The sequence below is a fragment of the Delphinus delphis genome, chromosome 12 (genome assembly GCF_949987515.2).
Source record: "Delphinus delphis chromosome 12, mDelDel1.2, whole genome shotgun sequence".
Taxonomy (NCBI): Eukaryota; Metazoa; Chordata; class Mammalia; order Artiodactyla; family Delphinidae; genus Delphinus; species Delphinus delphis.
Window position 1 is genome coordinate 37,596,948 of NC_082694.2, and position 12,979 is coordinate 37,609,926.

General features: G+C 36.4%; 1 protein-coding gene across 9 annotated transcripts in view; it reads right to left on the bottom strand.

Moving 5' to 3' along the window:
* The window catches only part of EHBP1 (EH domain binding protein 1), a 491,141-nt gene that overhangs the window by 267,365 nt on the left and 210,797 nt on the right, over positions 1 to 12,979 (bottom strand). For all 9 annotated transcript variants that reach the window (XM_060026512.1, XM_060026505.1, XM_060026507.1 and 6 more), the window contains one exon: positions 8,516 to 8,611. In XM_060026512.1, the coding sequence (XP_059882495.1) occupies positions 8,516 to 8,611 (96 nt within the window). The remainder of the gene's footprint in view (positions 1 to 8,515; positions 8,612 to 12,979) is intronic.

Consider the following 12,979-nt stretch of genomic DNA (forward strand, 5'->3'; position numbering starts at 1 on the left):
TAGACAAGCAAAAGCTGAGAGAGTTCAGCACCACCAAACCAGCTTTACAACAAACGCTAAAGGATCTCCTCTAGGCAAGAAACACAAGAGAAGGAAAAGACCTACAATAACAAACCCAAAACAATTAAGAAAATGGGTATAGGAACATACATATCGATAATTACCTTAAATGTAAATGGATTAAATGCTCCCACCAAAAGACATAGACTGATGAATGGATACAAAAACAAGCCCCACATATATGCCATCTACAAGAGACCCACTTCAGACCTAGAGACACATACAGACTGAAAGTGAGGGGATGGAAAAAGATATTCCATGCAAATGGAAACCAAAAGAAAGCTGGAGTAGCAATTCTCATATCAGACAAAATAGACTTTAAAATAAAGCCTATTAGAAGAGACAAAGAAGGACACTACATAATGATCAAGGGATCAACCCAAGAAGAAGATATAACAATTGTAAATATTTATGCACCCAACAGAGGAGCACCTCAATACATAAGGCAAATACTAACAGCCATAAGAGGGGAAATCAACAGTAACACATTCATAATAGGGACTTTAACACCCCACTTTCACCAATGGACAGATCATCCAAAATGAAAATAAATAAGGAAACACAAGCTTTAAATGATACATTAAACAAGATGGACTTAATTGATATTTATAGGACATTCCATCCAAAAACAAAAGAATACACATTTTTCTCAAGTGCTCATGGAACATTCTCCAGGATAGATCATATCTTGGGTTACAAATCAAGCCTTGGTATATTTAAGAAAATTGAAATTGTATCAAGTATCTTTTCCGACCACAATGCTATGAGACTAGATATCGATTACAGGAAAAGTTCTGTAAAAAATACAAACACATGGAGGCTAAACAATACACTACTTAATAATGAAGTGATCACTGAAGAAATCAAAGAGGAAATCAAAAAATACCTAGAAACAAGTGACAATGGAGACACAACGACCCAAAACCTATGGGATGCAGCAAAAGCAGTTCTAAGAGGGAAGTTTATAGCAATACAATCCTACCTTAAGAAACAGGAAACATCTCGAATAAACAACCTAACCTTGCACCTACAGCAATTAGAGAAAGAAGAACAAAAAACCCCCAAAGTTAGCAGAAGGAAAGAAATCATAAAGATCAGATCAGAAATAAATGAAAAACAAATGAAGGAAACGATAGCAAAGATCAATAAAACTAAAAGCTGGCTCTTTGAAAAGATAAGCAAAATTGATAAACCATTAGCCAGACTGACCAAGAAAAAGAGGGAGAAGACTCAAATCAATAGAATTAGCAATGAAAAAGGAGAAGTAACAACTGACACTGCAGAAATACAAAAGATCATGAGAGATTACTACAAGCAACTCTATGCCAATAAAAATGGACAACCTGGAAGAAATGGACAAATTCTTAGAAATGCACAACCTGCCAAGACTGAATCAGGAAGAAATAGAAAATATGAACAGACCAATCACAAGCACTGAAATTGAAACTGTGATGAAAAATCTTCCAACAAACAAAAGCCCAGGACCAGATGGCTTCACAAGCAAATTCTATCAAATATTTAGAGAAGAGCTAACACCTATCCTGCTCAAACTCTTGCAAAATATAGCAGAGGGAGGAACACGCCCAAACTCATTCTAGGAGGCCACCATCACCCTGATACCAAAACCAGACAAAGATGTCACAAAGAAAGAAAACTACAGGCCAATATCACTGATGAACATAGATGCAAAAATCCTCAACAAAATTCTAGCAAACAGAATCCAACAGCACATTAAAAGGATCATACACCATGATCAAGTGGGGTTTATTCCAGGAATGCAAGGATTCTTCAATATATGCAAATCATTCAATGTGATACACCATATTAACAAACTAAAGGATAAAAACCATATGATCACCTCCATAGATGCAGAAAAAGCTTCTGAGAAAATTCAACACCCATTTATGATAAAAACCCTCCAGAAAGTAGGCATACAGGGAACTTTCCTCAACATAATAAAGGCCATATATGACAAATCCACAGCCAACATCATCCTCAATGGTGAAAAACTGAAAGCATTTCCACTAAGATCCGGAACAAGACAAGGTTGCCCACTCTCACCACTCTTATTCAACATAGTTTTGGAAGTTTTAGCCACAGCAATCAGAGAAGGAAAGGAAATAAAAGGAATCCAAATCAGAAAAGAAGAAGTAAAGCTCTCACTGTTTGCAGATGACATGATACTATACATAGAGAACCCTAAAGATGCTACCAGAAAACTACTAGGGCTAATCAATGAATTTGGTAAAGTAGCAGGATACAAAATTAATGCACAGAAATCTCTGGCATTCCTATACACTAATGATGAAAAATCTGAAAGTGAAATCAAGAAAACACTCCCATTTACCATTGCAACAAAAAGAATAAAATATCTAGGAATAAACCTACCTAAGGAGACAAAAGACCTGTATGCAGAAAATTATAAGACACTGATGAAAGAAATTAAAGATGATACAAATAGATGGAGAGATATACCATGTTTTTGGATTGGAAGAATCAACACTGTGAAAATGACTCTACTACCCAAAGCAATCTACAGATTCAATGGAATCCCTATCAAACTACCACTGGCATTTTTCATAGAACTAGAACAAAAAATTTCACAGTTTGTATGGAAACACAAAAGATCCCGAATAGCCAATGCAATCTTGAGAACGAAAAATGGAGCTGGACGCATCAGGCTCCCTGACTTCAGACTATACTACAAGGCTACAGTAATCAAGACAGTATGGTACTGGCACAAAAACAGAAATATAGATCAATGGAACAGGATAGAAAGCCCAGAGATAAACCTACGCACAGATGGTCACCTTATCTTTGATAAAGGAGGCAGGAATGTACAGTGGAGAAAGGACAGCCTCTTCAATAAGTGGTGCTGGGAAAACTCCCCAACACCATACACAAAAATAAGCTCAAAATGGATTAAAGACCTAAATATAAGGCCAGAAACTATCAAACTCTTAGAGGAAATCATAGGCAGAACACTCTATGACATAAATCACAGCAAGATCCTTTTTGACCCACCTCCTAGAGAAATGGAAATAAAAACAAAAATAAACAAATGGGACCTAATGAAACTTCAAAGCTTTTGCACAGCAAAGGAAACCATAAACAAGACCAAAAGACAACCCTCAGAATGGGAGAAAATATTTGCAAATGAAGCAACTGACAAAGGATTAATCTCCAAAATTTACAAGCAGCTCATGCAGCTCAATATCAAAAAAACAAACAACGCAATCCAAAAATGGACAGAAGACCTAAATAGACATTTCTCCAAAGAAGATATACAGACTGCCAACAAACACATGAAAGAATGCTCAACATCATTAATCATTTGAGAAATGCAAATCAAAACTACAATGAGGTATCATCTCACACCGGTCAGAATGGCCATCATCAAAAAATCTAGAAACAATAAATGCTGGAGAGGGTGTGGAGAAAAGGGAACACTCTTGTACTGCTGGTGGGAATGTGAATTGGTACAGCCACTATGTAGAACAGTATGGAGGTTCCTTAAAGAACTACAAATAGAACTACCATATGACCCAGCAATCCCACTACTGGGCATATACCCTGAGAAAACCATAATTCAAAAAGAGTCATGTACCAAAATGTTCATTGCAGCTCTATTTACAATAGACAGGAGATGGAAACAACCTAAGTGTCCATCATCGGATGAATGGATAAAGAAGATGTGGCACATATATACAATGGAATATTACTCAGCCATAAAAAGAAACGAAATTGAGTTATTTGTAGTGAGGTGGATGGACCTAGAGTCTGTCATACAGAGTGAAGTAAGTCAGAAAGAGAAAGACAAATACAGTATGCTAACACGTATATATGGAATCTAAGAAAAAAAACTGTCATGAAGAACCTAGGGGTAAGATAGGAATAAAGACACAGACCTACTAGAGAATGGACTTGAGGATATGCGGAGGGGGAAGGGTAAGCTGGGCCAAAGTGAGAGAGTGGCACTACCAAAATGTAAAATAGATAGCTAGTGGGAAGCAGCCGCATAGCACAGGGAGATCAGCTCGGTCCTTTGTGACCTCCTATAGGGGTGGGATAGGGAGGCTGGGAGGGAGGGAGACGCAAGAGGGAAGAGATATGGGAACATATGTATATATATAACTGATTGACTTTGTTATAAAGCAGAAACTAACACACCATTGTAAAGCAATTATACTCCAATAAAGATGTAAAAAAAAAAACCAACAGGAAGTTGATTTAGCCTCTCTTAGATTAATTTGGACATTAAAAAACTGCTCACTAAGGGTTGGGAAATCAGAAAGTAAAATGTGGAAAATGTGCTTACTTTTTGTACAGGGACTGCTGTTGTACTCTGATATCTGCTCTTCCCTTCTTATATAGTAATAGAATCCCCTATTTTTAAGCTGGGCACAGGGCCCTCCAAAATATTTCTCAGTTAGGACTATGTTACTAAATTCTGGCCCAATCCATGTCAAGGGAAGAGTCTTTGAAGTGTCAGAGAGAAGTCCCTTCTTCCCACTTTCCTCCTTCCTGCTGACTGGAATGTGAATATGATAGCTTGAACTCAAGCAGCCATCTTGGGCCATGAGGTGGGAGCCACAGGTTGAGGATGTGGAGCAAGAAGATAGAAGGAGCCTGGGTTCCAGATGATTGTGGAGCTGCCACACCAGTCCTGATTACTTATCTCAAAACGTTGTTTATATAAGAAAAATAAACTTCTATCTTGTTTAAGCTAAAAAAAAAAAAAAAGAGTGGATATATGTATATGTATAACTGATTCACTTTGCTGTACAGCAGAAACTAACACAACATTGTATATCAACTATACTCCAATAAAAATTAAAAAAAAAAAGAAATCCAGGTTCAGATAACTTAGTGAGTGAACTATTAAGAAGCACTTTATTAAGATATTAAATGCCCATATGAAACTCTGCCCTCATTTCTATACCTCTAAGTATTTTAAACTCAAAGTATCACTTGAGGCAAGGTTTTCTTGGTGCAGAGGTTATATAAACATCTGGAATTTCGAAGTACCGCAAAGGACTTCATAATCTACACAAAATGGCAAGTTGGATGTTGATACCCCCATCCACCCTCCACCACCAGAAACCTGAGAAAGGGTAACAGATCCCACAACCAAATGCAGCTTTTCTCTATATGAGGCATACTTTTGCAAGTATTTGACAAATATTTATTAGCTACTTATTATACAAGGAATTGTAGAGGTGTTATATGGATTCAAATATAGTTGTCCTTGCCTTCGAAGACAAACAACTAATGTAAATACATATATGATGAATGAAATACATGGTTTTACTAAAGAATTGAAGACAATACATTTCTTAGAGGAATGAACAATAAAAGCTTGATGAGTGAGGAAGCATTTGGACTAGGTGGGATTGTACAGAATTTCCACAGATATTAGAATAAGTAAAGGTAAAAGGCAATAGATTATAAGACAGCCAGGTCTGTCTGGCTTTTAGCCCTGTTGTTGGTTCAGTTTTATCTCTGCGTCCCCAGGACCTAGAAAAGTACCTGGCACACAGTGGTTTCTCAAGACTACTTCATGAATGAATTAATGAATATATATCTTACAAATTAACAAATATTGAACAGTAACTTATATATGATATACATTAATTCTCAAAGCTGATGAAACATTTTTTAGAAACAGAGATGATATATTACCCTTAAAAGAATAATTTTAATGGGACCAAGGGACATATCTGATAGGGCAAAGTCACTAAAAAGATGTAAAGGAGCAACAATAATGTTCATTTTGGACTATGTACATAATTAACTAATTATATTATTGATTAAACAAAAACATTTGTAGTAAAAATTGCTTCTAGCTTGAATCAACTGTCTTCTTTATATCCTACTCTCTACCCTCTAGTGTCTCTTTTACTACCATTGCACTAAAGAGAAAAATTGAAAATGGCTTAAAGAGCTGTTTTCCTTCTCAAAACCCTAAAATAGGTTTTTTTTTTCATTTACTAGCAATAGCTATTTTCAATCTAATTCAAATTTCAAAATCAAGCATGCAGGCTAAAGAAATTAATTTCTGGTTAAGTCAGAGAAAAATGAAATACATTGATAACTTTTTTAAAAAGTATGTTGTCTATGAGCACAACTCTGAATACCATACCTAGGACAAAAAGGATTCAGAGCAGTCCTTTCCTATTTACAAGTTTCAGGATTAAGTAAATTGTGAGACTTTAAGTAAAAGGAAGGGGGAAATATGAAAGAGTTTTCCACTTGAATATTTTAAATGCAAGATCAAAAAAAATTACCATGAAAGAACGAAAAATTATTTTGTTTTACTTTTCTGCTTTTCTATGGAACTCTGGGAAGACATAGAGTAAGGAAGATAAAGTTATTTATCTAAGTATTTATTTAAGTATTTTAAATGGTCACAAGTTTGCCTCCATAGCACAACTGAAGAGAAATGTGTGTAATACAGCAAAATGGGGAGGAAGGGGTATTTGGGTTTTTTCCCTACAGACCAACACTTAAAGACATAAGAGTTCAGTGATAGGATATGCTGAACATTCTCATCAGCACTTGAAAACTACACTCACACCTCCTAATCCTCCAAGTAACACATTTCAACAGCCACTTTCAACTCAGAATCACTCAGTGCATATCCTTTGCCCAAACACATGGCTGTCAGCCATTTATTGGCTCTCTTAACCCCTTGTTCTCTATCATTTTTTTTTTAAAGTTGTGTAACTGTGTCCATTCACTTGCTTTACCAATATAAACAGACTGAATCAAAAACACACAAGAGATTACTTAAAAGTCTTCCTCAAGCATGTCAGAGATTTTGCTGTTGTAATCTATATTCAGAATGGTTTGTATTACAGAACAGGCCATACAATGTAAAACAAAATCAAAAACAAACAAACCACCACCACCCCAGGGCTAAATCACAGTGTGACTGGGCAAGTTACCTTCTTCCTTAGTCTCAGTTTCCTTATCAGTACAATGGGAATAATTACAGAAGAATTAAATGAAATAGTACTCTAAAGTACTAAGAATTAAATGAAATAGTACTCTAAAGGTCTTGTTAACTACCAATCTTACTATATCATTTCATTAGGAGAGGTATGGTTAAGGGGGGTTTAATAATAGCCTTTGAGGACAGCTGACTAAAGGGTAATAGGATGGTTCTGATCTTTCCTGAAAAAAAAGGAAGAGCAGCTACAGTCTCATCCCTTATTTCTCCCTGGGCAAACAAATCAAGTATTGTGTATACATGATAAGCATAATCAAGTAAGTTATAATAACAATAATATCAAAACTATAAAGGATCCAATAACAATGATATCAAAACTATAAAATATACATAAAGTGTTAAGAATCTCTGATAAAATAGAGTATCTATGAAACAGAGCGTTTAAAAGTAGTGTCCCATTCATGGGTTAGTACATCAACATTCAACATACTGTTTTGTTCTATTGATCCCTGCAGTAGTTCCAGAACATAGGAATTAATATACTGGATTACAAAATCAAAAGTATTTTTTTACACAGTGATTTCACACTCTAAGCCATATAACTTTGCTCAACTTAGATTTTATATCCTAAAGTATTTTAGTGGATTTTCACAAACTTTATGTTTGTGCTTAATGAGATGTCTTCCTTCATTCTGTCCTTCTGCAAAAGTAACGTCAACACAATTGGAAGGATTCAAAGAAGAAATAAAGCATTTGTTTCCTAACTGCACCACTTTCAAGAAGGCTGAAACTGAGACATACTGGTCTCCACCTTTTTTTTTTGAGCAGGTAAGGAATTGGTTAGGAAAGTAAATATTCTAGTGCATAACTGTCATATGTGTGAGGACTATTTTATAATGTTAAGAAATAAGGAATACTTTCAAGAAAAAACATATATAAAAAGAGTTAGCTATATGCACAGCTATGTTTTTGGACCTGCACTTGGAATTTATTATCAAAATTTTTATTTTAAGCTATAGTATTTATAAAATATTAACATTTATAAAATATTTATCAAAAATCAATTTTAAACTTATCTTCTTATATTAACATCAACAAAATATTTATCATATACTAATTTAAAAACCTATCTTGTTATTAGACAAACAAGGCTAACAAAATGAGGGTCAGGACTAAGAATTCCACAAACCTCAGCTTTCCACAGAAAAAGCACTTTAAAGTTCCCTGTGGGGAGAATGTAAGAAGTAGTAAAAGAAGTATTCCGACTGATCTTAATTGGAATAAGTTCAAAAAGACTCCCAAATTATTTGGACTTTATAGACCATGAAACACTCTGATATCCTTACATTGTTATAAACTGCTATATCTCTAAAAATAACGCACATTAAGGTCCTTACTGCACATTAAGGACCCAAATGTATAGAACAATGAATACTGAAATATTCCATCATTTAGAACTATGATTATATAATAAATCCTATAACTTATAAAACTGGAACTTACCTTAAAAAGTGTCACAGTGATTTCAATGTTTTCAGGAACAGGCCACACTACAACACCACGGTATGGATTTTTTATTCCAGGCTGCCAGCTATGAGCCTACCAGAATAAAAATAATGGCTTCAATTTGAAGTACAGGAAATGCAATGTTAATAATTTACAAAAATATATTGACCCTATTTAACTATCCATTAGATCTCCCTAAAACAAAAATGATTAGTCAAATAAAACTTTTCAAGCATTAAACTTGGGCTATGACGGTTATATCACATGGTAGCTACAGATTACTATCTGTAAACAAACCTTTACCCTCTCCCACGCACACATACACACACACACACACACACACACACACACACACACACACACACAAGAAGATGCAAAAATGAGGTGCCTCATATTTTCAAAAGCTATTTAGGATTGAATAAAAACCTTATTAGGAGAAACATTTTTAAAATTACTTTGTGATTTAGGAACTTAAGGGCAAATTCATTCTTTAAAAGGAAAAATTAATTGTATAGTCTGCATTTAAGATCATTTCCCACTAAACCATAATGTTTATTTGGGTCAAGTAAAGAAGAAAGCAGTTTGTACAGTTTATGTTTCTAGTGCCTATAATTTTAAAGACTTTTTTCCTTGTAAATATTGATTATCAAGGTTCCCTAAGGAATCCCCTGAAATGTGGGGGTCACCGCTCTAGGTCTTCCGTTGTGGTGGCGTTTCCAGCCAAAGCTAATGCATAATGGCATGCCAGGACAGCTCAACTAAATCTTCATCTCTCTGGGCTTCAGGACTGGTCCGTGGACATGCTATGAAGGTGGTAATAAAAGCTGACACTTAAGAAGTACTTTCTATATGTCAGTGCATATTTGGAATTTACTTACGTTTAACTCATTCAATCTGCATAAGAACCCTATGAGGTAGCTACTATTCATTCATTCATTCACTCATTCACTCACTCAATTGATACTATCTGCCAAGCATTGTCTAGGAACTGTAGTAAAAAAAAAAAAAAAATCTGCCTTAGTGGAGTTTTCAGAATAGTAGGAAGAGACAGACAAACAAAATAATTAAGTAAAACAGGCAGCATGTTAGGTAGAGAGAAACGCTGTGGAGAAAAATGAAAGTAGGGAAGAAGGATGGAAGGGGCAAGAGAAAGTAACAATTTTCAACAGGTTAATCAGAGAAAAGTGTCAATGAGCAGGTGACGAGAGAAGACCGTAAGGAGTTGAATCAGATATTTTAAAACATGGGAAGAGCTTTCTAGGGAGATGGACCAGCAACTGGAAAGGTGCTGAGGCAGTTAGATAACAACAATGCCAATGTGGCTGGAGCAGAGTGGTCAAAGAGAAGAGCAGCAGGAGATAAGACTAGAGAAATCACAGAGGGCCCAATCATATGAAGCTCTGGCAGCCCATTCCAAAGATTTTGGTTTGTAATTTGAGTGAGATGGGAAGCCACTGGAGGATTTTAAGCAGAGGAATGATGAAGTTATGTTTTTTGACTCTAGCAAATGTATTTAGAATAGGCTTCAGATGTAAGAGAGGAAACAGGGAGACCAGTAAGCTACTGCAATAATCCTTTGGAGAGCTAATGGTGACTTGGCTTGGGGTGGTACAAAGTAGTCAGATTCCATATATTTTTTCATAGTTTCAAGATAGAATCAATAAAGTTTTCTGTCTGATTGTATGAAAGAAAGTAGCCAAGGCTGATTCTAAGGCTTTCGCCCTTGAGCAAGTACATAAAAGGAATTGCTATTAACAGATATGAGGCAAAACTGCTGAAGGATCAAGTTTGGAAAATAAGATTAGGAACTCAGTTTTATACACATTAAATCTAAGTTGCCTTTTAGATATTCAAGTGTAGGTGTTTAAATAGGCAGCTGGATGTATGTGCCGGGAGTTATAAATTTGGGAATCATTAGCGTGCAGGTGATACTTAAAACTTGGATGTGATCCCAAGGGAGTGAGGAGAGAGAGAAAGAGAGAGAGGGAGAGGGAGGGGGAAAGAGAGAGAGAGAGAGAGATAAAGGCTCAGGAACTGAACCTTGGAGCACAACAATAACAGGTCCAGGAAATGAGGAGGAATCAGCAAAGAAGGGTCAGTAAAGCAGAAGGAAAAGCAGAGGCATGTGGTATTCTGAAACTCTAGTGGAGAAAATGTTTTAAGGAGAAAGGAACAACCATCTGTCCCAAATCTTGGTGACAGGTCATATAGGATGAGGTCTGGAAAATGATCCCTGGATTTAACAAAGCAGAAGCCATTACTGACCTCACAAGAGCAGTTTCAGTGGAGTGACAAGGGTAAACACCTGACTGGATTAGCATGGATTCAAGAAAGAACAGGAAGAAAGAAACTAGCAAGTACATTCAACTCCTCTGAGGTGTTTTGCTGAAAGAGAAAGAGAGAAATAGGTTGGTGCTAGTGGGAGAAATAGTGTCAGAAGAGAATTTTTTAAATAAGAGAAAAATATTTTTAGGCTGATGAGAAATATCCAGTTAAGAGGGAAGATTTAATGATGCAGAAGAGAAATAATTGCTAGAGTAATGTCCTTAACAGTACAAAAGGAGACAGATTGGCCTTTGCTCGGAGCACAGACGATTCTTCCATAATAATAGGAAAGGAGCTAAAGTATATGAGTGCAGGTGCATGTCAGGGAGCAGATTTAACACATGAAGAAACTGAGGCACAGACTGGCCCAAGATCACACAGCAAGTAAGTGGCAAAAGTTGGATTTGAACCCAGGAAGTGGAACTGAGAAGGGATCAAGATCATGGAAACTTATGTCCGTGCAAATCTTATCATATCTTGTTAGTTAAAATACCAGCAGAATATTGTAAGTTAACTATACTTCAATAAAAGATAAAATACCAGCACAAGATACAGGTTTAGCAGCACTAAACTACTCCCACTCCAGCTAAATTGTCAATAACTCCCTCTCTATTCTCTCTTCATTGCCCCCAGATCACAAAACTTCAGGTGAGGAAAGGGAAGTAGTGACTCACAAGAGACTTAGCACACCACAGCCAAAGGTAAAGAACTGAGTTTTGCTGATTAAAAAACATCTCCAGGGATTCCTCTGTTCCCCTGCCTATTTCTATGCCTGTTGACAGTCCTAGAACAAAAACTCCACAAAGTAAACAATATCCATTTTGAAAAGTAAATTGCTGCCCATCTTAGAAAATCTTTTATCAAAACTCTACATAGTCTACATATTTAATTCTTAAGATTTATGACAACTCTAATTCTCATGTACTGTCATGGTAGATCAAGCAATTTCTCTGGTCTCTTCAAACTTCCCATAATTATATTTTCATAGTCGCCCGATACATTAAAAAAAAAAAGACCATAATAACTGAACTTTATTTATTAGCCACGGCAGAAAAGATAGAGTTTTTGTAAAATTTGGAATGAAAAAAAAGACCATCAAAGAATTTTAGGCCTGAAAATATCTTTAGGAGATCTAAACCAGGTCCAGATAAGGAAACTGAAGCAATTAAAGAGTAAATGGCTTGCCTGAGGCCATACTAATAATCAGTAGGAGAACCAACTCCATGATTGTCAAGTTCGGAGTTCTTCACCCAACCGACATCATAGCAAACTCTACTTCTGATTCACACAGTAGTCAAGAGAATAGTCTTCTATCCCTAAGGTCTTAACATTTATGTATATGACACAGAGGTCAAGAGTGGGAAAAGCAGGGAATGTGGAGACCAACTAACAACTGGGCAGGGTTAGAAGATGGTGATACCATGTAATTTCCTCAGGTATCCTAATGCTGCTCCTCTAAATGACCTCTTTAAATTCTCAATCTTGGATCAGGGAATGGTAATTAGACCAATAAACAAACAAAAATACAATCTGCTTAATGAATTAAAATATTTTTTTTCTTTTTTTTTTTGCGGTACGCGGGTCTCTCACTGTTGTGGCCTCTCCCGTTGCGGAGCACAGGTTCCGGACGCACAGGCTCAGTGGCCATGGCTCATGGGCCCAGCCGCTCCGCGGCATGTGGGATCTTCCCGGACCGGGGCATGAACCCGTGTCCCCTGCATCAGGAGGCGGACTCTCAACCACTGCGCTACCAGGGAAGCCCTCTTTCTTTTTTCTAATAAAAAGAGATGGAAAGGTGCTAGTTCCCAAGCTGCTAGTATGCTGCCATCTTCTGACCATTCTATCCAGCAACCCTTCCCAGCAAGAGAAAAGGTCAAACTAAGACAGAGCTCTGGCTTTCTGATAGTCTTTTTAGGGACTGTACACCTAGCTAAGTTAGGACAGTGTAACAATACCAATTAGTCCAGCTGAGTATCTGGCAATGCCAGCTTTATAATGTTAGCTAATTATTATATACTAGGCAGAATCAGTAAATTTTGCTGGAGAGGAAACTATGGATGTACATAGCAGCAAACCTGAAGAAAAAAAAAAGTGTTCCTAGTCAGAAGAGCTTACTACAACTTCTACCTCAAACAG